The 25,294-nt window shown below is 33.5% G+C and overlaps 1 protein-coding gene across 1 annotated transcript in view; it reads left to right on the top strand.

Annotated features, from left to right (window-relative positions):
* LOC126743816 (probable glutamate--tRNA ligase, mitochondrial) overlaps positions 1 to 24,785 on the top strand; it is a 33,644-nt gene extending 8,859 nt beyond the window's left edge. Inside the window, exons 2-8 of the mRNA XM_050451046.1 lie at positions 11,133 to 11,367; positions 11,453 to 11,648; positions 11,711 to 11,925; positions 11,985 to 12,216; positions 12,272 to 12,432; positions 12,490 to 12,799; positions 24,687 to 24,785. Of these exons, the coding sequence (XP_050307003.1) occupies positions 11,133 to 11,367; positions 11,453 to 11,648; positions 11,711 to 11,925; positions 11,985 to 12,216; positions 12,272 to 12,432; positions 12,490 to 12,799; positions 24,687 to 24,785 (1,448 nt within the window). The remainder of the gene's footprint in view (positions 1 to 11,132; positions 11,368 to 11,452; positions 11,649 to 11,710; positions 11,926 to 11,984; positions 12,217 to 12,271; positions 12,433 to 12,489; positions 12,800 to 24,686) is intronic.
* The last annotated feature ends 509 nt before the right edge of the window (positions 24,786 to 25,294 follow it).

The following is a 25,294-nucleotide window of genomic DNA, read 5'->3' as shown; positions in this document are numbered from 1 at the left end:
CAAGAAACTTAGAAGAACTAAGAATAAAAATTAATGAAGCAAAACAAACCGTAAAAAATTACAGATTAGCATTTAGACAGTTAAAAGATAATTTTTTTCGCCGATGCCGTATTTGTATTGAACAACAAGGTCGTCATTTTGAAAACTTTATGTAATAATTAAAGATAAATTGATTAAAACACTTTTTGATTTACTTCATTTATTAGTAAATCTTTTTTTGTTTTCCTTTTAACTGTTATTTAGATAAGATGCGATAAGGGTAGCCCAATGAATTTTTTATAGTGAAAAGCTGATAGACCGATAAGGATTCCTAAATAATTATGTTTTGAAAAAAAAAATGCTGTAATTTTTAAAACGCCTTTAACTTCGTTGAACTTTTTTTACTTTTGTTTTTTATGTCACAATTTATTTATTTTTGTAAGCAATATTTTAATTTCTGGATCAAATTATCTTTGTTCTTGTCAGAATCAACTTTTATCTAAATAATAAAATAAAAATCAGGCATTTGCCTTACCTATTTACTATGAATATAGCAGATATAAGTATAAAAGTCGAATAATACTAAAAAATCACAAAAAATTTATTAACTCCTAAACTAAAAAAAATCGGATTATATACATGGGGGTGATTCCGATTCCCCTAGGGTTGCTCTATCTCTGGGCACTCGCTTGACACTCTTTTTTGGGACACCCTGTATAATTCTTATTAACAAAGCCTGAAAAACATACCCACAATATTAAGTTTTTTAAGATATCCAATAAAATTTTAAAGAGCTCACAAGGAGAGCATCATTTAACAAATATTTTCGTCGAAATATTTTCAAGTTTTTAATACAACCAATACTCAATGGCAAGTTGTTATACATTTTAATGCCTATATAAGTAATGGAGTCCATTATGTAATTAAAGTGACGAATAGGCAAACATAAATCATGTTCCTGCTGTGTTTGATAAGTGAGATTTAGAGAAATTAGAAAGATGCTTGTGAACAATACATATCGTTTCCAAAACAGCAAGAGTTGGCAGGGTAAGGATTTTGTTTTCAATGAATAGTGTACTAGTGGTCAGCATCAGCAAAAGCTCCTGAAATATCAAGGTTTAGCAAATCATTGATGTAAATCAGGAAGAGAGATGGGTCCAACACAGACTCTGGGGAACACCACAAATAATGATTTTGCTATCCGATGCTCTGCCCTCGATAGAGACTGCCTATGTCCTGCCTGATAGATAAGACTTAATCCATGCAAGCTTAGCACCTTGGAAGCCACACTTATAAAGCTTAGAGAGCAGTATTCTGTGACTGACATAATCGAACGCTTTTGATAAATCACAGAACACCGTTGCCGAAGACTTACGCTGGTTCAAGGAATTAAGAAGGCTCCTCATAAAGTGGAATACCGCATCTGCAGTGCTTTTTTGGCGTTGAAAGCAAACTGATTTTTGTTTAAGATGCTGAAGTCGTAAAAAACTTTGTGATGCGTATGTTAACTAGGCGTTCTACTAGTTTGGACAGAGTGGAAAGCCATGAAATTGGTCTATAGTTCGACGGATCAAAAGAGTCACCATCTTTGTGAACCGGTATTATGTTGGCAAACTTAAGGCAAGCAGGAAAACTTTCTCTAGAAAGAGATTTTTCAGGAAGCTCTTTTAGGATTTTTAGGGAAATGTCATTATATTTTGAAGCATTCCGATTCTTCACTCCACTGAGAACTCTCAATCATTTGACCAGACAGACTGTTTTCTGTCTGACAAAAAAGATTTAAATCATTCTACAGCAATTCCCCTAAACCCATAACTAGAAAGCTTACCGTGCAGCAAAATTCTGATGAACAGTCCATCAATCTCAGATGTTTTTTTATTTCATTCAACAGTTTCTTGATTTTATATAGATAGTATGTTGAAAGAACTCGTCCATTATCTCAAAGAGACCTACGTAACTAGAGAAAAAAATGAAAACTCTAAGTCTCAGTCTCAAAATCTTTTTATGTATTAATCAGGTAACATGTTTCGCTAATAAAGCATCATCAGATCTACAATAAACAGAAAAACACACGTAACTACAATAAAACCTTACACTAAAACAAAATCAAATATTAAAAATTAGTTAAAATTACCTTATAGCTAGATGACCTGCTAAGTATTGACAAATAAAATTTAAATCTGAGAATACCCACATATTTTATAATAAAAAACAATAACACGGCACAAAAATTCAACAAAAAATATAAAAAACATAAAAAGGGAAAAACGTGACAGGTGTAGTATTTGAACCCACGCTCTAAAGTTGATCTCGGTGAAACATCAGACCGTTAACCACTCGGCCAGCCCTGCCCATGAATATTAGAGCATATATGCGTATCGTGAGCAGAAACAAGAGGTTAGATAAGATTATTAAAGATAAGTCCTGGCTCAAAGGTGAAAACATCATTAACGGATCTCAAAATTGGACTCTTTTTGGCTTTGGTGATTTCCATTTTCCCAAAAGATCCAACTTTCTACCCTTAGGGCACTCGTGAACAATGGAAACATTTTCAGGGACGGCAAAGCTATGACCCGTTGATAATAAATGGTTAGCAAATGCTGACTTAGTTTCTGTGGTGTCGGTGTCCCTGAACTTATTAACTAGGCTTAGGTGTTCCTGTACCCTTGTGGATACTCTCCTTCCTGATTGTCCCACTTAAACAGCCGGGCAATCCTTACAATTAAGACAATATACACCCGATTTAGATAGAGGGTCACTTTTATCCAACGTCTTTACTAGGTTGTTGGTGATGTTGTTCGGTGGGTGGACGATGTGATAGGACAGTTTATATTTATTATAAAATTTGTAATATAATTTGTTTAAGCTGTAAAGTGAGAAATTATTGTTTACAGCAATTATTTTTATAATTTAGAAATTCATTGAAACATTAGTGCTTATATTTTTTTTCTGGTTGGAATCGGGATCATCGGAATTCTTTGAATAAATAGGAAGATGTAGTTTATAACACTATTTGCTTTGTGCAAGTATGTTTATAAATGGTTTATTATATATTTATACCTTATCTTATGCATGAACACAATTTTGAAATAAAGCTAAATACTATTAAATGTACTGCTAATATTTACTGCTTAAAGACTTTGACTTAGCGGCGCTATCGGAGATATGGTTGAACGATTCTATTAGTAATGCAGAGATTACCATTAAGGACAGACTTATTTTTATATCGAAAGTATAGGAGTAAAATCATAACAAATAAATCTCAGGGTGTGTTGTTTGCAAAAAAAGACAGCTTCATTGCTACTGAAATTAAAATTTTTGATACTGATCACGAAGCATTGTGTTTAAGAATACCACTTGGTACTATTTCCTACTTTTATGTCATTGTAGTACATTTTGTTTCTAGCAGTGGTATTAACTTATATAAACGTTTTTTTGAGAAAACTGAGGCAAACCTGGGTGGGTAAACAAAAATCAGAATTTACTATTATCGGCGACTTAAGTTAGGCGATCTAAAAGTGAAATCTGAAGAACCTTTAGACTTGAGACAACACTTAAATGTCATACAGCATAAAAATGATATCCTGGAGCTAGAAATTGTTTCAAAGCCTAAGACAATTCTTAAAATCAACTCAGATGTTGCTGAAATAAGTAAGTTAAGCAGAGAGATGGTTTCTACAATAAGATTATTAAAATCAGAGAATCAAACATACCTACTGGAAATTGCTTTATTGAAGGACAAACTGGACACCCACCTTGGAGCATCTGCAAGCTGTCAGCCTGGAAATTTCAACAGTGCTACAAACATTTCTGGAAGTACTATGATTGCAGTACCGAACCACCAGGCTTCTCTGCTTCAAGAATTAAGTGATGCCATAGAAGATTCAGGTCTAGGTGATAATAGAATAAAACTTCGTAGCTGAGATATTGCATTTTTAGTGGCAATTTTTGGACTCAAAAATCCCAATTTTTGGTATTTGGAGGTTGACATCTCGGCTTCTATGGGCACTATCTGAATAAATCCAACGGTTCTGTCTTAGTTTTGTCCTTCTAAATCCAACGAGAGGATCCCAAAATTCGTATAAATTTATCAATTAAATCACATAAATTTTTGTATACAGGGTGGAACAAAAAAAAGATATGACGTCATCGGTCATTTTTTTTAATGGAATGTTATATTTTTTATTGCATTTATGAAAACTAGGCGAAATTTCAAGCAAGTTTCGTATAACACACCTATCTCAAAACTCAACTCTTTCCGAAATATTTACATTTAAATAACAAGAAAACAAATAAGTACGTCTATTTACAAATTAAGGTAAAATCGAGGATAAAAATAATGTTATAAACACTGCCAATTGTTTATATTTCCATGGGTGCACTTGTAAAGAATCTCCATCTTCGAATGTCACTGTCAGTTCGAAAATTAAGTTTTTATCAGAATAAATTATGGCGAATTTAACGGAAACCCAATGAATTCAAATTTTGATGATGCTAGGGTACGGGGATCGAGTGCGCACGTAAAAAGAAGTAAGTGAACTGTTTAATGCCAAATACCCAAACCATCCTATTTTTCAGTCAACAGTTAGTAGAATAGAGCACAAATTCATAACTTCAAGTCATGTTAGGGATTTGCCAAAATAAGGTCGTCCAAAAATTTCTGAAGAAACAAAATTAAACGTTCTGCTCTCCGTCGAAGAAAATCCAAACAATGCAACTTCACAAATTTCAGATGATAATAATATAGCCGGAGAGTCAGTAAGGCGCATCTTAAAAGCAAATGAATACCACCCTTATAAAATTAGACTAATACACGAATTAAATGAGGACGATTCTGATCGAAGAAACTAATTTTGCGAGCAAATGATGAACATTTTGCAATAATGACCGTCAGTTTGTGTTACGAGTTTTGTTTTCGGATGAAGCAACTTTTTGATTAAACGGTGTCGTAAATCGGCAAAATTGTCGATACTGGTATTACTGGTCAGTGTCATATCCACACTGGGCAACTGATTCTCATACACAGTACCGTAAATCTATTAATGTTTGGGCTGGTAACGTGGAAAATAAAGTAATAGGGCCATACTTTTTCGAAGAAAACTTAACAGGACAACGCTATTTGAATTTTCTTCAAGAAGATCTTACTCTTGCTTTGGCTGCCTTATACCCAGACGAACAAGACCCTGCTGTCCCGACAGATAATTGGTGGTTTCAGCAAGACGGCGCACCGCGCGCCACATTTCTTTCGAGATGTCCGCAATTACTTGGATAGAGTGTTCCCAGGAAGATGGATAGGACGAAGAGGGCTAATAGAGTGGCCGGCTAGGTCACCAGACCTAAATCCCTGCGACTATTTTCTATGGGGGGTACCCGAAAAGTAAAGTTTATATTGAGAAGCCAAACAACGTAGAAGATTTGAAAAATAGACTTAGATATGAAATTAGACGTATATCACCCGAAATAATTTATATTGTTTTACATGAGTTTGTAAACCGTCTTGCTTTCTGCCAAGAAGTAAATGGGGATCAGTTTGAACACTTGATACATTTAAAAAAATGACCGATGACGTCATATCTTCTTTTTTGTTCCACCCTGTATACAAAAATTTATGTGAAATAATGCGCAACTTAAAATAAAAGTCGACGGTCATGGTACATGGTATGATGATACAGATGCTAATATAGTCGCCTCAGTGACTATATTGTTTATTTTATGCGAAATTTTAAAGGCCATTAACGAAATTAAAGGGAACAAGGCTATTGGTCCAGATGGCATTCCATCTTATATATTGAGGGGTTCGATCTTATCTCAGTTGTAGGTTCCAATATGTAAAAATTAAAGGTTCCAAGGGCTTCAATCTTGGACTACTCACGTTTTTGGCTGCCATCAATGGTTTATTAGTTGCTCGCGATTTCAACTTTTTTCTTCAGATTCAATTAGGAAATTACTGTCAGGCATTGCAAGATGAATTCGTGATGTTGCGAGATGGTGAGAATTAAATAGCTTCGAATTAAATATCCGTTGTATGTCATTCGCTCTAAATGGTAAACCCTTAATTTTTAATTACACCTTAAATGTCGCACTACCTCAAAAAGTAATAAAAAAGGTCTATTATTTGTTCCTCTCAGTACAGTGCTTGGATAGCAATGATTGAAGGGTTTGTCCTGAGATTCTTATTTAGTTATCTTTTATTTTAAATGGAATGAACACTCGCCGTCCAAAAGTATTTTATCTGGCTTATCCATAAACCAACTTTTATAAAAGTTTTCCCATTTATAGGTAAACTTTGTGAATCTTTTAACATGTATGCTTCCGATATTGACATTGATTTAACTATTTTAAATCAGTGTAAAACAATAATACTAAATAAACTGAAACAGAACTGAACTGACAAGTAATATGTTGGAATAATTGAATCCTATAAAAGCAAAATCCGACAAATCCACTTTTAGAAAATTTTGGGAAATGAGAAAAAACGGTAAGGGGAAGTTAAAGGCTCAATATCTTTTTAAGTTTCTTTATATACATAGAGCAAGTCATCAAGCATTTAATTTTGAACAATTCAACCTAAAAAAAAATCTTAGTGTAAAGTTATTTGTAATTAATTTTTTTTTGTCGGGTTTTGAAACTAACAAACCGATTTGTCGGATTTTGAAACTGACCATAGTGGATTTGTCGTATTTTGTAAAAAAAAAACTTTTGTTTTTGAAATACATGTTTTATTACGGAAAAATTTAGCAAACATAGATACTTATACCGACATTATTTAAAAAATAGTTTAAACTAACAAATCACTTAAATAAGGCATGTTTTCACACAAATTCTCTTCATTTTCTGAAATTTCTATATTCTCCAGATTTTCCAATTCGTATTTTTCAAGAATATTTTATAGTATTCCAATTCATTCAGTTCTTTCTATTTATCTCCATAATGTTTGGTGAGGAGTATTTGGACATCTTTAGCTTTTTAGGATTTGGCTGTATACCCTTTTGAACTAATACTGGTTTTATGTCGGTTGGTGGCTTGCCCTTTTTTAAGACTGATTTGAAAACACCCAGATCTGATTTATAGGACTGCTCTCCTCGAATCGTAACCTGTCCAGAACTAGTGCGATTCAATATGTACCTCTTGCATGCATTAAATGAGAAGTGCCATTGTCCAGTAGGTTTTACTGTTTCCTTATAAGCGTTCTTCCAATTGTGCACTTTTAAGTCAGATCCAAATCGATAAACTTTACCGTGATCAGCAAAAATATTTAGGTACTGTTCTACGGAGACTAAGATTTCTTCTTTTTTTATATTTTTTTCAATTCGAGCGAACACACGATTTGCAGGGAGAAACGAATGCCCAACAACTGGAAAGATAATTTCTAATTTTGAGACTGACTGAGGAGCCTTCTGACTAAGCCACATGGTACACATTGTAATTAAAGTAGAGTTTTTATTCTGACCTGCACATCCGTCAGCATCAAGTCTTACTTTATTTTTATTCCTAAGGTCTAGTTGACAAAGTTTGTAAAATACAGCACTTGCTATTTCATTTGATCCCTTATGGTATTCGTCTTCAGTCCAAGCATAAATTGACACATTATTTTTAGTGAGCGGTGAGTGTGAACTGTCAGTAACAATGGTAAAATTGTAAATATAAAGCTGGCGGCTATAATAAACTGATTGGTCAGGAATCTTTGGTAGGACCTGATTTTTTTGGCAATCAAATGATATTGTAATTAGTTCAGGTTTTTCTTCTTTTAAATGGTCAAAGAAAGCCTTGGCGCGTAATTTATGTACATGTCTCTTAGTTTATTTTTTTATTTTTTTATTTATACGTCATTAGTTTATTTTTTTTATTTTCGTCTTGCTCATTTTTTATTGTTTCTGTTAATTGGAGACACACGGAACACACATCAGTGCGGGGTGAACCAAAGCCAATGTTGTAATTGGTATTAAATATCATTGCAAAATAACTTTTTTTAACAAGGAGGGTTGGTATTTCGTTCATTTTTTGACAGTCTAGTCTCCACATCTTTCAAATACTAAGTGTTGAGGGTAAATATTTGCGGTTAGGTTAGTTCTGTTTCGGCAATAATGAGACTCGATTACCTTAAAACTTTCAATGAATTTCATTACTGACTCTTTTTTCGCACTATATTTTCCAGAAACTCTGTCGCCACCCCTTGTTTCAGATGCCATTTTCCCGGATTCTTTAAACTTCTTTAAAACCCCATTAATCCGATCTTTACAAACTGCCAAAATTTTAGTAAATGCATTCCTGCAAACTGGAACCAGTTTTAAAGTATTGGCCTTGGGAATATTATATACAACTGAAAAACTTCTTTTAGACGCACTCTTTTCATTTTGTACTCTAATCAGGCAGTGCTTTAAAATTAGGTTGTCTTGCTCAATTTTAGTTTTGTCAAGATAAAAAGTTTTATGAAAATTTGAAACATGGTATATTGACAATGAACTGCAACGATACGATTTTGTCGCGTGTTTACATTTTGGATACTCCGGCAAACTTTTATTCTTGTATCTAGAATATTGAATATTATGCAAAACACTGTCAATAAGTTTTAAAAAAAACTTACCTCTCATTTTGCTCTCGTTTTCCTTCCAACTTTCTGGTTTAGCACACTTTTCCTTGCTAAGAGAGGCGTCGTACTAAGAGAGGCGTTTTATTGACTCTGTCTTAGGTACTTAAAACTTATTACTTAATGACAAAAATGGCAATAATTAAATAAAAGTACAAAATACTACTGTTCGTGTCCGCGAACAACGTTATACTAACAAACATCGTAAAAAATTCGCGCGTAAAATTATTATTGTTATGTGGACGCAGGGAGCGCCGTGATTAGTCGAAATGGATTTGTCGGTTTTTGTTACGACGCGTTGGATTTGACATTAGGATTTGGCGGATTTTGAAACTATAGCCAATATTTTACTTTAAATTTCAACGTATTTTGATGGTTTTTGATACCACAAACCTATTTAAATCTGCAGATTTTTATTATGTAAACAGTTCAAAACAATAACCTCGTTTTTGACCAAAAGTGGATTTGTCGGGTTTTGTTTCTATAGGATTCAATTATCGTTGTGTTGTTTTGGTGTAGGTAATTTCTGTGTTATTATGTGTATTGTGTGTTTATTTTCTTTTGTATTACTTTTATTATTTATCTTAAAAGTGCACTTTATGGTATCTGTAATCTTTATTATAGTTGGATCAATGGATCTTTGCGTTTACGTCATCACGTGTTCAAGGTTGATGTTTATATGAATCAATTAGTTGTCAAACCAGCATCAGTGGCGGCGGCATTTTTAAACTAAAAAAAAATAATAGGTTTTCATGCCCAATTTCCGTGGGCGGCGATTTTCGCCAGAGATGAAATCTGCGATTCTTTGAAATTTGTTTTTAGTATATTGTCACTTTTAGGGCAGCTAATTTATTTATAGTTATTTGCTGTCTATTTCAACCTGCTGTTCTTTATTACTGGTAGAATATTTCTTTAAATTACTTACGTCTTTTCTTCTTATAAATGCAATAGGTACTTCATACACAGTGTCTTTTAGGACCTCATAAAAGTTATCATAATATTTGTTTTTACTTCACAATAAAATATTTATAACAATTTTTAATAAAGAAAGATTTTCATCGAAAATAGACAGTATTCATATTATATAACAATAAATTTCCATGAACTTTAATTTCATGGAATTCTAAAAACATTATCTAATTCTAATTTCTTCTAAGTTTATTTCTAAGTTCTATTTCTAAAAACAAGTTATTGACAAAAAAAAAAACAAAAAATGAATCATTTGTACCTCCATTTAAATTTTTCTTTTTTTTTTACAAACAAGAGATTTAGTTAATAAGAGATACTTATAATGATAATATGCTAAAAGAAATGGAGCAACCCGTATATAATACCGTAACCCAAATATTCTTACACCAAAACATTTTTTTCAAAACAAGTTTTTTCTCATTGAACAAAAAAATATCAATAAGTTTAAGGTAGAAAATTCAATTATGAATAATGACTGTCACTATCTTCCGAGCTAGTTTCACTGTTTAAACTAATCAGAATTTGGGGTATCTCTTCAATAATGACTTCCCTGTCATACCAGTCCTTGATTATTTTTTCAGTGTGGCAAACCTTAGTGTTCCATACTTCTGGTGTACATTTCTCTAATGATTTTTTCCACATATCCAGTACATTTTCATCTTTATGAAAATGTAAAGAACTTGTGTCTTTATGAAAGAACTGTTTGTAAAACAGAAAAAGGTTTGGCAAAAAACTATTTCAATAGAGCTTCAACCAAACACAAAACATAACAATGAACAGTAAATAAGAAAACAAAACAAATCAAATTTCTCTAAAACTCTTTGGCAATGCAAAGCAAAGTCGAGAACATAAACAAACATGGTTGCTTGTGGTTGCAGACGAAGATCTAAGATGTACAAAGAACTTTCCACAAAATGTACTTAACATGAGGTGTTATTACAGAAAATTCTAAATTAAAACTTGTTTTATTTACAAGATGTGGTTTCGTTTGTTCATTAGAAGAAAGTTATTTTTTTAATATCTAAACATAAAACATATATTATACCAGTATACTTCTATATAAAAAATTTATTATATTTAGTACATTTTTGCGAAAACGGGCACCCTCGCGGAAGGAAATAATCGATTTTAAAACCCGACGGGGAGCCAATGATGTTGAAAGTTTATCATAGACATGCGATCGAATGTTTGTCCTTGTCTAACTCATAACTGTCGCTCCGACCGTAGGTCGAGTATTTTGAAGACTTACGTTCTGTGCTCTTTCTCATTTGATTTGTCTAAATTAGAAAGAGAGCGGATGAGAAACAATTGTGTTGAGTTGAATGATAGTTTAGTGACGTGAACGCAAAGATCCATTGATCCAACTATACCTCATACATGTAACAAATAAATAAATATATCTTGGATAAATAGCAAAACATAACAAATGAGTGTTAATCATTAGGCTGTGTAAGAGGACAGGTGATCGATCCTTTGAAGTATGAAAGGATCAATAAGATTCAAAACCCCCCCACATAAATAAATCATCACTTACATGAAACGTTTAAAAACATTATTATTTTCTCGCATATTTTTATACCTGTTTTTCGCTTTTAAGGTTTCCTTCATTTAGGCGGTTTAAGAACTGCCCTATATAATTTCTTGTTTGCCAAAAAACACAAGGGTGTATTTGTTTTACGAATTGAAGACACAGATCAATCTAGAAGAGTTGACGGAGCCACTGAAGCCTTACAAAAAGACTTAGAATGGGCCGGAATAGAAATCCATGAGGGCCCAATCCAAGGCGGCAGCTTCGGACCTTATTTACAGTCAGAAAGATTGAATTTATATAGGTAAGCTTAGATTTGCGTCGGTAAACACATACTTTATGTTCTAGTAGAGAATGACAGCTTTGCATGGCCATAATGTTTGTTGCAGAAATCATCTTAATACCCTCTTAAAAAATAAATCTGCTTATCCGTGTTTCTGTACTGATAGAAGATTACAACTTTTAAAAAGAGAGGCAATTAAATCCCAGGAAGTTCCTAAATATGATAATCGATGTAGAAATTTGACTGAAGAAGATGTTCAATCAAGAATAAGTAAAGGAGATCCTCACTGCTACAGATTTAAAGTAAGTCCTCTCATAGATATAATTCTCTTTTTTTTTTCTAACTCTTTTTGTGAACTGTTTAGATAAGTGATAAAGAAGAGTCTTTTAATGACCTGATATACGGTCCTAAAAGCTACAATATTTCACTTAATGAGGGTGATCCTGTAATCATGAAAGGTGACGGTTATCCGACTTACCATTTTGCCAATGTGGTTGACGATCACCTTATGAGAATTAGCCATGTCCTTAGAGGTGTTGAGTGGCAGATATCTACTACTAAACACATTTTAATGTATAGGTAGGTAAGTACATTACTTACAATTTTTAAATGGAAATCAAGAATTATTAAATATGTAGGGCGTTTGGTTGGGAACCTCCTAAATATGGCCACTTGCCTCTTCTGATAAATTCTGATGGTACCAAATTAAGCAAAAGACAAGGGGATATTAAAATTAGTAGTTATAGAGAGAATCATATATTTCCACTAGCTTTGTTGAATTTCATCTTGAATTCCGGAGGAGGATTTGATAAAGATTTGGAAAGGCATTTAAAGCCCAAATGCTTTACCATTGATGAGTTGTGTCAACAGGTTGGGTAGATTGGTTTTTAAAAACCTATAAACGTTTCATGTATGCCTTTTGTAGTTTGAGTTATCAAATATAAACACACATTCCGGAAAAATGATGCCCGCAAGGTTATTGGAGTTTAATAATTTGGAATTAAAGAGGCAGTTTGCTGATAAAGAATTGAGACAAAAATTACTTATACAGACTAAGCTACTTGCTAAAGAGTTTTTGGGAAACAGGTACCAGAACATTTGGTTTAGTCAACAGCAGTATTTAAACGTACCAAAATTTTTTAGCATTAACGATGATTCTGACGTACTAAGGGATGCATACGTCTTAAAAGTTCTTGAATGGTCTCTGGATCGAATAGAAAAATTATCCGATCTGTTTTCTTCAAATTTAGCATTTATTTGGACTATTCCCCAGTCATATAAAATTGAAGAAAACGTCTTCGGTGCCATACCCAGTTTAAAAAACGAACTTAATAAACTAGATGATGTGAGTCGGGATAGCCTCAACGAAATATTGCGTCAAATTAGCAGCAGCCATAAATTGAAATATCCTTTATTTATGAAGAGTTTAAGAGCAGTACTAAGCGGATTAAAGGTATAAATAAATAAAGGGTGTTGCAATAAGAGGTTTCGAAGGTTGGTAACGAATAAAATAAAATTTTTATAACATCTCTGCCAGTTATTTAGGTAGTGTCTAGCTAGACAGTGTACAATTATATGTGGAATACAATATCTGCCAAATGGCCACCACGACTTCTCCAGCAGCACACAATTCTTTTGTTGAAATTTTTAATTACTTTTAAATACATTTCTACAGTTATGTCACGAATTATTCGTCGAATTTCTTGTTTCAGTTGTTGAGTGGTTTGGGGATTCTTTTCATCAGCTTTAATTTTTATATAGCCCCACAAAAATAATCCAGTGGCGTCAAAGATAAGTCCTTGAGATAATCTTCCCTCCAAACCGTGCACGCAATAAGTTCAATGTGTCTCGTGCTGTATGACATGTCGCACTATCTTATTGGAACCACATGTTCTTTAAATTCATGTCCATTGTCTCATTCCATAAAAAACCATCAATCATCGTTTGGTATCGCTCTACATTTACTGTAACAGCTTCATTTTCAAAAAAATATGGTCTAATGATACCTTCAACTCAAAAACCACCCTAGACTGTGACATGTTAAGCATGCATTGGTTTTTGTGAATTTGCTTATGATTTTCATTACCCCAGATGTGACAATTTTGTTTATTTACGTAACCATTTAAATGTAAATGAGCCTCGTAAATAAAAAATGATTTATTATTGCAAAAATGGTTGTTCTCTGTTTTTCTCTCTAGGATCCAATTCCAAAAAGTACGGCGTTATTCATGATCGGCTGGCTTTAAGCTCCTGTGTAAATTGAGTCTTGTAAGGGTGTAGACCTAAATCTTTTTTCAAAATACACCACTTTAAAGTTCTGCTAATGCGCAAATTTTGCGAACGCCTGTAGCGTTTTTATTTTTGCCTCTTATATTGTAATATTTTAATATTGTATGAAAATATACTGATCGCGGCATCTAGTGCAAAATCGGTTAATGACCTTGTAAAAAAATACGTACTCCTAGATGGCGTTAGCTGTTTTTCGCTTTGAATTTGAAGCAAATTACTGGAATCTAGTTTGTTATCTCTTTCTCTCTCTGTCTCTCAATAACGTCATTTCTCTATCTGTCTGTCTTTTTCATTGATCACGTACGCCATGCTCATGCATTAACATTTTACGTATTGGCATTTTCGATACCAGGCTGTTGTTGCCATTGTTTTTCCTGTAATTTCAATACTTTGTCTTTTGGGATTGGAATGATTTCCGCAACTTGCTGCAACTTAAAGCTAAACAACGTAACGTTGTATTTTCAATTCTTGTAAAAGTGGGTCTGTGTGCGATTTTCCATCGATGAGGTACCCAGAAATTCCGCTTTGGCTCGCTTTCCAAATGGTGTGGTCTTCAGGTTAAGAAACTCAATTGCTCGAAGTTCAGATTCGACCTCATGGTTACATTATGGTAACACTAGCCATGTAATTTGAAAGATTACTTTTATTTTATACACTTTATAAAGGACCCTCCAACATTTTTAGATAAGCTTGATTCCTATTTTTTGTAAAATTGGCTAATTTATATCATTTAATTATTAATGATTCTTATTTATTAATTGTTATCTAGTGTCTAAAGTTCTTTCTTGGCAATTTGCACTATAACGTAAATTGTATATCTACTGAAATAATATTTTACTTTGTTCAGTTTTCTTAAATTTTACAATAATTTTAATCAAGTAGTTCATTCTTCATTCTATTTCAAATTTTCATTAAACTTTAAACTTTAACTCAATTTCGCTTGGCTCACTGTGTAGAAACAGTTAGTCAAAGTATTTCTATTCAAATGCAATTGTTTTGAGGCCTTATAAAAAGGTGTGCGTCCAACATACTGAGCCAGTTCGTTAAAACCCATTATCAGAAGAAGTAAATTCGCTAAACCGCATCACTCACGCATCTAGTAGTTCTAGTACCACCCGATACAATCCCGTGTTTATCGGATAAACCGCCTTTCGTACTGAGAAAAAGCTGGCCAGCTAACGCGAGTGAAAAACTGTAATCGAGAGAAAACCAGGTCTCACAACCATTAATTGTCAAAAAACAATAAATACAGTCCACTTTTCTTAACAGTGAGCTTTCGATGCAGTACTTTCTTAATAAAAATAAAAATCAAATAGACATTTTGGTCCTTCGAGCCGGATTACCATTTTTTTAATTATTATATTTTTTTTAAATCGCAGTTATTTGTTGATCACAAATAATTTAAATAAAGTTTTGTAGCCTTCATTGTTACAGGTCGTTTTACGCTCAGGTTTTGCTGGAATTTAAACATAAATAGTTAAAAAACATAAATTGATAAAAACAAACACCGCAAATATTTTTAACTGTTGAACGCTTCTTGGTGCTTGGTGCATGGTCGTATTTTGTGTTATATTTACAGGGTGACTCAAACATAAATTAATACTTCGAATTCACTATCGTCACTTTATTAAAGAGTAACGAGTGATCATTTCTCTATATATTCCTTACTTATAGTTACTTTAGTTTCTAAAGAATTTTTGTGCATTTGGTATTTTTTTTATATATACAGTCTAAACTATTTAAAATGTCTGATAAATTAAAAAAGGCCAAACTTCTTAGACAGAGTGAAGCGAACCGACTCTCGGACTTGCTTGATATCTCTAAAAGTGCAAAAAATGATAACTCTAATCATACAGTTTTTAAGCTGCGTTATGGGTCTTTAGAGTCCATTAAATTAGAATTCTTTAAACAGCACAATATTGTGATTGGTTTCATCTTAGATGATGAGGAATTTATTTTACAGGATCGCCTTAGAAGTTCATTTGAACGAGATTTTTGGTGCATTAAATCAACATATTTGGACTTATTCGGTGAGCAACTTGGCTCTGAACCTTCCTCGTCTTCAGTTTCTCGTAATCAATCTCATGTAACTTTACCAAAAATTGAAATTCCCATCTTTTCCGGGAACCTCACACAATTTGCAACTTTTAAAGATATGTTTGATGCGCTGATACATAACAATGCCAGTTTGAGCAATATAGAGAAATTTAATTATCTTTTGAGTTTTTTGCGTGGCAAACCGTTAATAATAATTCAAAAGATACCCATGAGCGACCTTAATTATTCAACCGCTTATGAAACACTGGTAAAACGTTACCAAAACTCGTTTAGTTGCAGCTTTGCATTGGGCAGCTATCGAAAATGCTCCAAAGCTTACCACAGAAAAGTCCAGTGGTTTACGGCAGCTTTTGGATACATTTTCGGAAAATCTTTCTGCCTTACGTAATCTTCATTTACCTGTAGACTCTTGGGATTTCATTCTAGTTCAGATGTTACTTAAACGCATTCATGTTTCTGTGGCTACTAAATTTGAACTTCAGTACGATCTAAGTGTTACCCCTTCCAACTCACTACTTATTTGCATAAGCACTGTGCGGCTCTTGATAATGTTTGTTCCACGCAAGTTCATGGAAAGGAGAAAAAACTTGCGAAGAGAGAGGAGCATTGCCCAATTCAAAAAGTTTCTCTTTTCAGCCATGATCAATCCAAATCAAGTCTTTGTAGTCTTTGCAAATCAAATCATAATATTTATCGATGTCCCAGCTTTCTAGCAAAAGGTCCACATGACAGATATCAACTCGCAAAATCTTTAAAAATGTGCATAAATTGCTTAAGCATAAATACTCATTCTGTTAAGGACTGTAAATCTACTCACACTTGTCATAAATGTAAACAGAAGCATCACACTTTGTTGCATTTCGAAAGAAACACTGGCTCTGGTAACAGCAATCATGTTATCTCCACTCCCCACTCTACTGCTTCTCCTATAGATAATGATGCGCGGTCATACTTGCCCGCTGATCTTTCAAATTCTTCGCCTTTAGTCGCAGGTAGTATTAATGATAATGCTTCAATTAATGTTTTACTATCCACGGTGGATTTATCCCGTTAGACGGATCTGGAAACTTTCAAAAAGTTCGAATATTATTGGATTCGGGTTCTCAACTTCATTTTATTTCGCAAGATTGTGTTAGACGCCTTGGGCTTTCTCCTTATAATATGCCTTGCTCCGTTCAAGGTGTGAGAGAAACCCATGTACCTAATTGTTCAAAAAGTATTTTCACAAAAATTCGCCCTTGTAACAAACTTACCCCTATTGTTGATTTGGAAGCAGCAGTTCTTCCAAAAATTTATGGTAGTTTACCTAAATTCCCTTTGCCTAAAGGAACATGGTACTTACTTATAACATCCCCGGTCCTATTGACATGCTAATAGGTGCTTCTTTGTTGCCTTATATTTTGGAGGAGGGTCGTCTTAATGGTCGGCTCAATGAGCCTGTCGCTATTAACACCATCTTCGGCTTTATTTTGATGGGTAAAGTGTCGTCAGGGTTTTTGCCTCATGCTTCACAGTCTCTCGTTTGCTTTAATACGTTTATTAATGATACAATGCAAAAGTTTTGGGAAGTTGAGGAGGTACCTCACGTCAAGACTTTATCTCCAGAGGATCGAAAATGCGAGGAAATCTTTGCTAATTCTACCTATCGCAACGAAAATGGGAGATTCGTAGTTTTCTTGCCATTTCAAAGGCAGGACCCTGAGTTTACTAGCAGTAGAGAATTAGCTGTGGGAAACTTTTTATCGTTAGAGCGCAGGCTCGAAAGGAATCCGAAGCTCTACTGTGATTATTCTGCTTTTATGCAGGAATACCTTACTCAAAATCACATAGAATTACTACCTTCAGGGGACATACCACAACGGTCATTTTATATCCCACATCATTGTGTGTTAAAAGATTCCAGTCCCACCACTAAGCGTTAAATACTAACTTCGCGTAGTATTTAACGCTTCAGCAAAATCTCCCGGGGACATGTCGCTTAATGAGTGTCTTCTTCCTGAACCCAAATTACAAACTGATATTTTCGAGTTACTTCTTGGCTTCAGAATTCATCTGTTTTCAAAGCCGATGTTCGCCAAATGTTTAGGAAAATTTTAATAAACCCCGCACACGCCGATTATCAAAGAATCGTGTGGCGCTTCTCCGCTTTTCAACCATCTTTTCTTTATAATGAAAGTCTTTCACTTAATTTCGATTCAGATAGCCCCTTGAAAGTTTTACGTCTTCAGTGGAATGATTCTCTTGATGTTTTCCAGTTTTCAGTTAGTTCAATTGATAAAGGATGCACAAAACGAATACTTTTGTCTAATTTAGCAAAGATTTTTGATCCTTTGGGATTAATTTCTCCCTAACTTTTCTTGTTAAGCACTTAATTCAGCGGTTATGGTACTTAAAGCTAGGTTGGGATGAAACGCCTCCAAACGAGATCGTTTTTCTTTGGAATAAATATTATTCGGAGATATCTTCTATATCGGAATGTAAAATTCCTCGTTGTTTGTTCCCTCTCAGTTATAAGACCATAAAAATTCACGGGTTTAGCGATAGCTCCGCAAAGGGCTATTGCGCTGTAATTTACCTATGCTGTTTAACTCCTGATGGAGAAGTAGCCACTCAATTTGTATGTGCTAAGTCGAAAGTTGCACCGCTAAAAACTCTTTCGATTCCACGCTTAGAACTATGCGTAGCCGTGCTTTTGTCTCGTTTGCTGTCACATGTTTACAAAATTTATACCTCATCTTTCGCAATTCATAAGATTTTCGCCTGGAGTGACTCAACAATTGCTCTTTCGTGGATCAAAGCGTCTCCACATTGTTGGAGTACTTTTGTTAGTAATAGGGTCTCCTTTATCCAAGAAAGGTTACCCGTTTCTTATTGGTATCATGTCTCCTCTGAAAACAATCCTGCGGATTTAGGTTCTAGAGGCTTGTTTCCGGTAGAGTTAAAAAATAGTTCGCTTTGATGGGCAGGTCCGAGTTTTTTACTTAATTCAAACCGCAACTGGATCCCTTTTGTAAATGTTTCTTCAAATGTCGCTTCTTTACCTGAAGAAAATAAAACCTGCTTATTGGTTCCCACTTCAGAAGATTTTTTTGAAAGCCTCATTTTGAAGTTTTCGTCATTTGATAAATTAACGCGCATTGTTGCTTATATCTTTCGCTACAAAAATAACATTTATTTCCCACTTAAAAAACTTACAGGCGCTCTTACGTCTTCCCAACTTCATGGCGCCAAAATGGTTTTGGTTAAGCATGTTCAGTCACAGGCCTTTGCTTCAGACATAAGGCTAATTCAAAGCAATCAATTGCCTTCGAAGTCGCTTAGACGGTTAAGCGTTTTTATGGATAGTGACAATATCTTGTGCGTGGGTAGTTGCTTAAAACACTCATTGAGTTTTAATCACAATTATCCTGCCCTTTTACCCGGTACTCACGAGTTTACAAAACTTGTAGTAACTTATTTTCATTTAAAATATTTTCATGCAGGTGTCCAAAGCGCTCAGTTTCTTATCACGCAACAATTCTGGATAGTATCTTCCAAAAGGGTCATTCGTCAAATTATTTCAAAATGTGTACGCTGCTTTAGGTGTAGACCCCAGGCTATTCAGCCCCAAATGGGTGATTTGCCTGCTGTGCGCGTCTCCCAAGTAAAGCCTTTTCTTCATACCGGAGTGGACTACGCCGGGCCTTTTAATGTAATGATGTCACGCTACCGTGGCAGTCGCATCACTAAGGCTTACTTGTGCCTATTCGTTTGCTTTGCCACCAAGGCTTTACATCTTGAATTGGTCTCTAACCTCTCTACCGAGGCTTTTTTAGCTGCTTTACGTAGGTTTATCGCTCGCCGTGGCCGTTGTCAGCACTTATGTACACACAATTTTACTGGTGCGTCTAAACAATTGAATGGTTTTATGGTTAATTCTGCCTCGACTGAGGGCATATCATGGAACTTCAATCCACCTTCCGCTCCTCATTTTGGAGGGCTGTGGGAGGCGGGGGTAAAATCTGTTAAAATCCATTTATATCGCGTGATTGGTAATCAGTGTTTAACTTATAAAAAATTAAACACAGTTTTAATTCAAATTGGAGCCTTTTTGAATTCACGTCCTCTTACACTTTAGTAACGATCCAAACGACCTCACCGCCTTGACACCCGGGCATTTTTTAGTACTGGAGCCTCTGACTGCTCTCCCCGAAACTGATGTGACCTCGTTACCTGTAAATCGTTTAGATCGCTGGCAGATGCTCCAAAAAATGCATCAAAATTTCTGGCGCCGTTGGTCTAGTGAGTATTTGCACACGCTACATCAACGCGCCAAATGGCATAAGCCTATTGTTAACCTTTCTCCTGGAACTCTAGTGCTAATTCGCAATGACTTAGCACCGCCCCTGCAGTGGCAAATGGGTCGAGTTAGGGAGGTACATCCGGGTTTGGATGGAGTAGTCAGAGTCGCTACTGTTCAAATCAGTAATGGCACCTAAAAGCGACCTGTAATCAAGCTATGTCCTTTGCCGCTTTCAAGCCACTGAAAAATGCAATGCATTTTTGGTGGGCGGTATGTTCAGTTTTCTTAAATTTTACAATAATTTTAATCAAGTAGTTCACTCTTCATTCTATGTCTTAGAACATTGAAAGGCTAGAAGTAGCATGCCGTGGAACTATGGGTGGGTTTGTTTGCTTGCAACATCTCTGATGCAATGATGCCAAATGTTCATAGAGAAATGGCAAAAATCACTTTATAATATCATAAAAATTTTCAGTTGTTTCCGAAGGCTCAAAACAATACTACTGCTCCCCTTTAATAAAATATCAAGCATTTTTTAAAAATAAATTTGATAAGATACTCTATATCGAAGTCAATATACGTTAAATAAATGAAAATAAAGTACGAAGCAACGAGAAAACGGTAATGGCATCGCAACGCCGCTCGATCGCATTGTTGATCCCACCGATACAAGCACTCTCTACCAGTGACGTCGTCAACAAATATTTACCTGATAAATTTTTATTAATTTATATAGAGTTTGAGTATAAGTAATATTACCATTTACGAGCTATTTATGTGTTTTTTAACGGACTTCGTTAGAGGAAGGTCCTAATAAAAGGCAGCATTTTTGTCAAAGCATTTTTATGGAAATTAAATATTTTATTAATATAATATTATAGATTGCTTAATAAATCATGTTTTAAGACACAAATTTTTATTATTTTGCATAATTTTATTGTTATTGTTATATTGGACAAAACTCAGTTTTACATCACTTACTTTATATCACATAATATATACTTCTATGGTGCTGACTTTTTCAAAGGGACAGTATTGCTTCAGCGGAAAGAGTTAAAACTACAAGAATGTTCAAATTGTGAAGGAGTTGCAGGTTTTTTATAGGTTATAAGATTTTTATTATGAGTATTTAGCCTGTACAATGGTTTTGAGACATTTAACAGTGACCTATATAATACCTAATACCAATTATTATATCATATTAATTTATACTAAAAAACAAAGCTGACCTAAGAATAAAGACTATGTACAATAGATTAGATAGTTTATTAGTAATATACAAACAAGTACTTTTACAAGTCAAATAAAATATGTAGTATGTTGGGCTTTTTCGAAAATCATGTTATTATTTCATAATATATATTATAATTTCTTATATTTTAATAATGACTTGAGAAATCTAATTCAATTTCTTTGGCGCAAATTTGTTTGTTGCAATCTTTGAATTTTAATTTTTTGTTCTTTTTTTTTCCATAATTTGGTGACAAGTGATTTAGCTTTTGAAACGGTGGAATCATCAGTGCTTAAGTCCTCAGGATATCATTTTGATTTTACCCTAGAATAATATACATACAAATATAGTAATATCAAAATTAAAAAGAAAAAATTAAAAAAATGTATTATGACAATCCAATTGATCAATAAAATGTATGTTATTATAAAGAATCTTTGTAATATCATACATTTAATTAATTGCATTTAATTAAACAAATATAACACAATAAAATACTATATCACTTTTAAATAAGATATATAGAATAGGATGATACATGGCATAAAACTAGTAGTCTATTTTGAGTGTATTTTTACCTTTCCCTTGGCAGAGTCAGGGAATGTGTAGCAGTTAAACAAAAACGGCTTGGATGAGAAATAGTAATTGTTGACCTAGACCCCACGGTAACTATTAGTCTCAGATGCAGTTATTCTTGATGATGAATGATCAGATCTGTAATTATACAAAATTTGGTGTATCAAGAATATTAATCTATTTTAATTATCCATACTTGTCTATATTAGCTTCACTCTTTGTACTATATACCATTTTGAAAGCTAAAGAAGTTTTTGCACTCTTCAGGAAAACTACCCCTGCAGCTTTGAAGGGTAAATCACTTGGTAAATTAACTGAATTATCGGCTGCTGTGTTTTTAACTAGTGCATCAGAAATCCTAGTAAAAAAATAGTTTTACACACATACCTAATTTAATAAGTGTTAGGTATAAATAAAGCTTATATGAGTAACACTAATACTTTTTGTGACGATTTTTTTATATTAGAAAAATATATTTAAAAAAAATTACCTTTGAGGTAGAGCTAATTTTTTTAATAAAGTCTGGCTACTGATAATATTATCTTCCTTATATAAGAAATCACTTCTAAGGATGTGATCTGAACAAACAAATATGTTCTTTTTAATTGTGTTGATTTCCATTAATGAAATCCATTGTTCCCTTTGGGCATATATTGGGCAATCTATAATAAGTATTTGATATTTAATCAAAAAGCAAAAAAAATTACAGTAATAAATTAATATGTGGTGCCAATTACTATATGTATTATTGTAAGTTGCAATATGGTAAAACAAACAAAAAATTATCGACCAAATTTTAGGGAAAGACAATATTAACTTTATACGTAGATATCAATATCTAAATAAATTGTAAAATTCTTTAAAGGCAATAAAAAATTAGTAATTTCATCTATCTACCTAATGTCTATATTAAAAAAACATAACTATATATAGATAGGTACATTTAAAAATATAAATATTTTGGTATTTTACGCACACTTTCACATTCAAGTTTTTATTAGGTTTATATCTATAAGATCCCCTATTCTACGTTTATGATGATGGTTACCCCATGATGTGATGTTATGAAAGTATCGGTACTTACTTGTGAAAAGATCGGCTGGAATCACCTTTTTATCATGATGCGGCACAAACGACACAAGTTTTTGCCATCCTAGCAATTTTAAAAAACACTACAATATGGCCTTTTTCCTTTTTAAACCAAAAATGAATGAAAATACACGAATCCCGAAAATAAACAAAGAGGCCGTTTGACAGATGACACTACGCGTATGGCTCAGGCGCTTAAGCTCCGGTGTTGTCGGTCCAAATTTTTTAGAAGCAGTTTTAGGGATAAGAATGTTAATAATTTTGTTTTTTTTTTGCTTAAGGATATTATATTTATTCTTAAAATAGGTTAATTCTAGTATTTATACTTTTTATTTTAAATTTTCATATAAAATACAACACAAATAAGTTAAATTAACGTTATAATGGTTGTTAAAATATAGCTAAAAATTTCCTCCGTTGGAAATTTGCGTCGACTTGACAACAGAGAATCGGCAAATATGTTTGTAAACAAAACACCCCTCTTGCCCCTGTGCACATGTTGGACTCAAACAAAGTTGTTGTTTACTAATTCTAACCTTTCAAGTTCTATTTCAAATTTTCATTAAACTTTAAACTTTAACTCAATTTCGCTTGGCTCACTGTGTAGAAACAGTCAAAGTATTTCTATTCAAATGCATTCAAAGAATGTTTTGAGGCCTTATAAAAAGGTGCGCGTCCAACATACTGAGCCAGTTCGTTGAAACCCATTATCAGAAGAAGTAAATTCGCTAAACCGCATCGCTCACGCATCTAGTAGTTCTAGTACCACCCGATACAATCCCGTGTTTATGGGATAAACCGCATTTCGTACTGAGAAAAAGCTGGCCAGCTAACGCGAGTGAAAAACTGTAATCGAGAGAAAACCAGGTAAGGTCTCACAACCATTAATTGTCAAAAAACAATACAGTCCACTTTTCTCAACAGTGAGCTTTCGATACAGTACTTTCTTAATAAAAATAAAAATCAAATAGACATACTTAATCCCTTTTATTTTCACTACCCTGATTGCCATACAGTATTATATGTAAGCAACCGCACTGAAAGGTATATTTATTTTTATTTGATTTAGTACATACAGGTTGTACTGTGCGGTAGGTTGCTGACTTTAGCCAAAGGGTATTTACATACTAGCGGGTTATTGATTTTTTTATGTTTTATAACATTTCATGAGTTTGGTTTCAGGGGTTCTACTGTTAACAAGAAACTGTCTTATAATTTTTACAACAATGATTTATTTAAGTGAAAGTTTAAACCACGAACATTGACCTGTATTTACAGATTTTTTTTACAATATAGTGTTGTTAATTGAAGTTTATTTTGTGTTTCATTGTGTTATATTTCTTTATGTCCTTTTGTTTATGTGATAACCAATTTGCCAGTTGAAGGTTCTTTCATGTTCTTTACACGCCTGTCAATAGACATTCGTGAATTTTCAGCCACATTTTCACGAAATGCTTGAAGATTCTCTGAATGTTCCCGTACTTTTGTTTTGATATCTTGCACAGATTTTGTAATTTCGAATTTATGCACTCTTTTGCGAATGGTACTCCTGAGGGACGATTGCGTACATCGAAGTAATAACAAATTGGCGGATATGTGGCTCGCACCGAATATCCATTTTGAAAATATTTTTTAATAATGTAACCACATTGTTCCACGTTGTGTTAAAATTATACTGAATTCCCCAATAAAATAAAAACCAAATAACATAAACAAAGTTTGAGATACGAATAGTAGCAAATAAAAACATTCGAAACCTCTTATTGGAATACCTTTTACATAGTGACTTACTGCTAACATGAATATTTCTTTTAGGAAGGCCCAAGTGTGGCTGAAATGATAGAGATATTGGGTAAAGAAAACACTATTAAGAGGTTAGATTTGTATTTAAATAAAACAAGTTTCGTAAGGTAATACGTTTTTTATTTTTTTTTTTAGATATTATAATATCTTATAAACATTTAATAGTGATAACATTCTTTGGGAAAAATAAATAAAACTCAGGAAATGTAAGGTTCAACATGTATAAATTGAAATAGTTGCTAATCCATGGCACTTTCTAAGATAGATCCAAGAAAACTTTGAAATTATGTTTTTTTTGTCAGATTTACATTCTTCTAAATTTGATACTTCAGTTTCTATTATTTTTCACTAAGTGAATATTTCACTTTTAAGAAGTATACATACTTGCCCAAGATAAGGAGGGCCATTACAGGGATCTCCGTAACCATGAGAGATAAAATGGAAAAAATGTAGCGGCTTGAGTGCTCAAACATGCCGCTTTGAAATAAAAAAAAATCCGAGTAGTTTCGGAGATAGCCACTTTCTTTTCCATCAAAGATGCTGACTTAAATTTTAGATCCGACGTTTCGTGTTCGAGCCACCATTATCAACTTTTTTTTTTCAAATATGGACCTAATTTT

The sequence above is a fragment of the Anthonomus grandis genome, chromosome 13, assembly GCF_022605725.1.
Source record: "Anthonomus grandis grandis chromosome 13, icAntGran1.3, whole genome shotgun sequence".
Taxonomy (NCBI): domain Eukaryota; kingdom Metazoa; phylum Arthropoda; class Insecta; order Coleoptera; family Curculionidae; genus Anthonomus; species Anthonomus grandis.
Note: the sequence above shows the minus strand (reverse complement) of the source record. Positions and strands in the feature narration are given on the sequence as shown.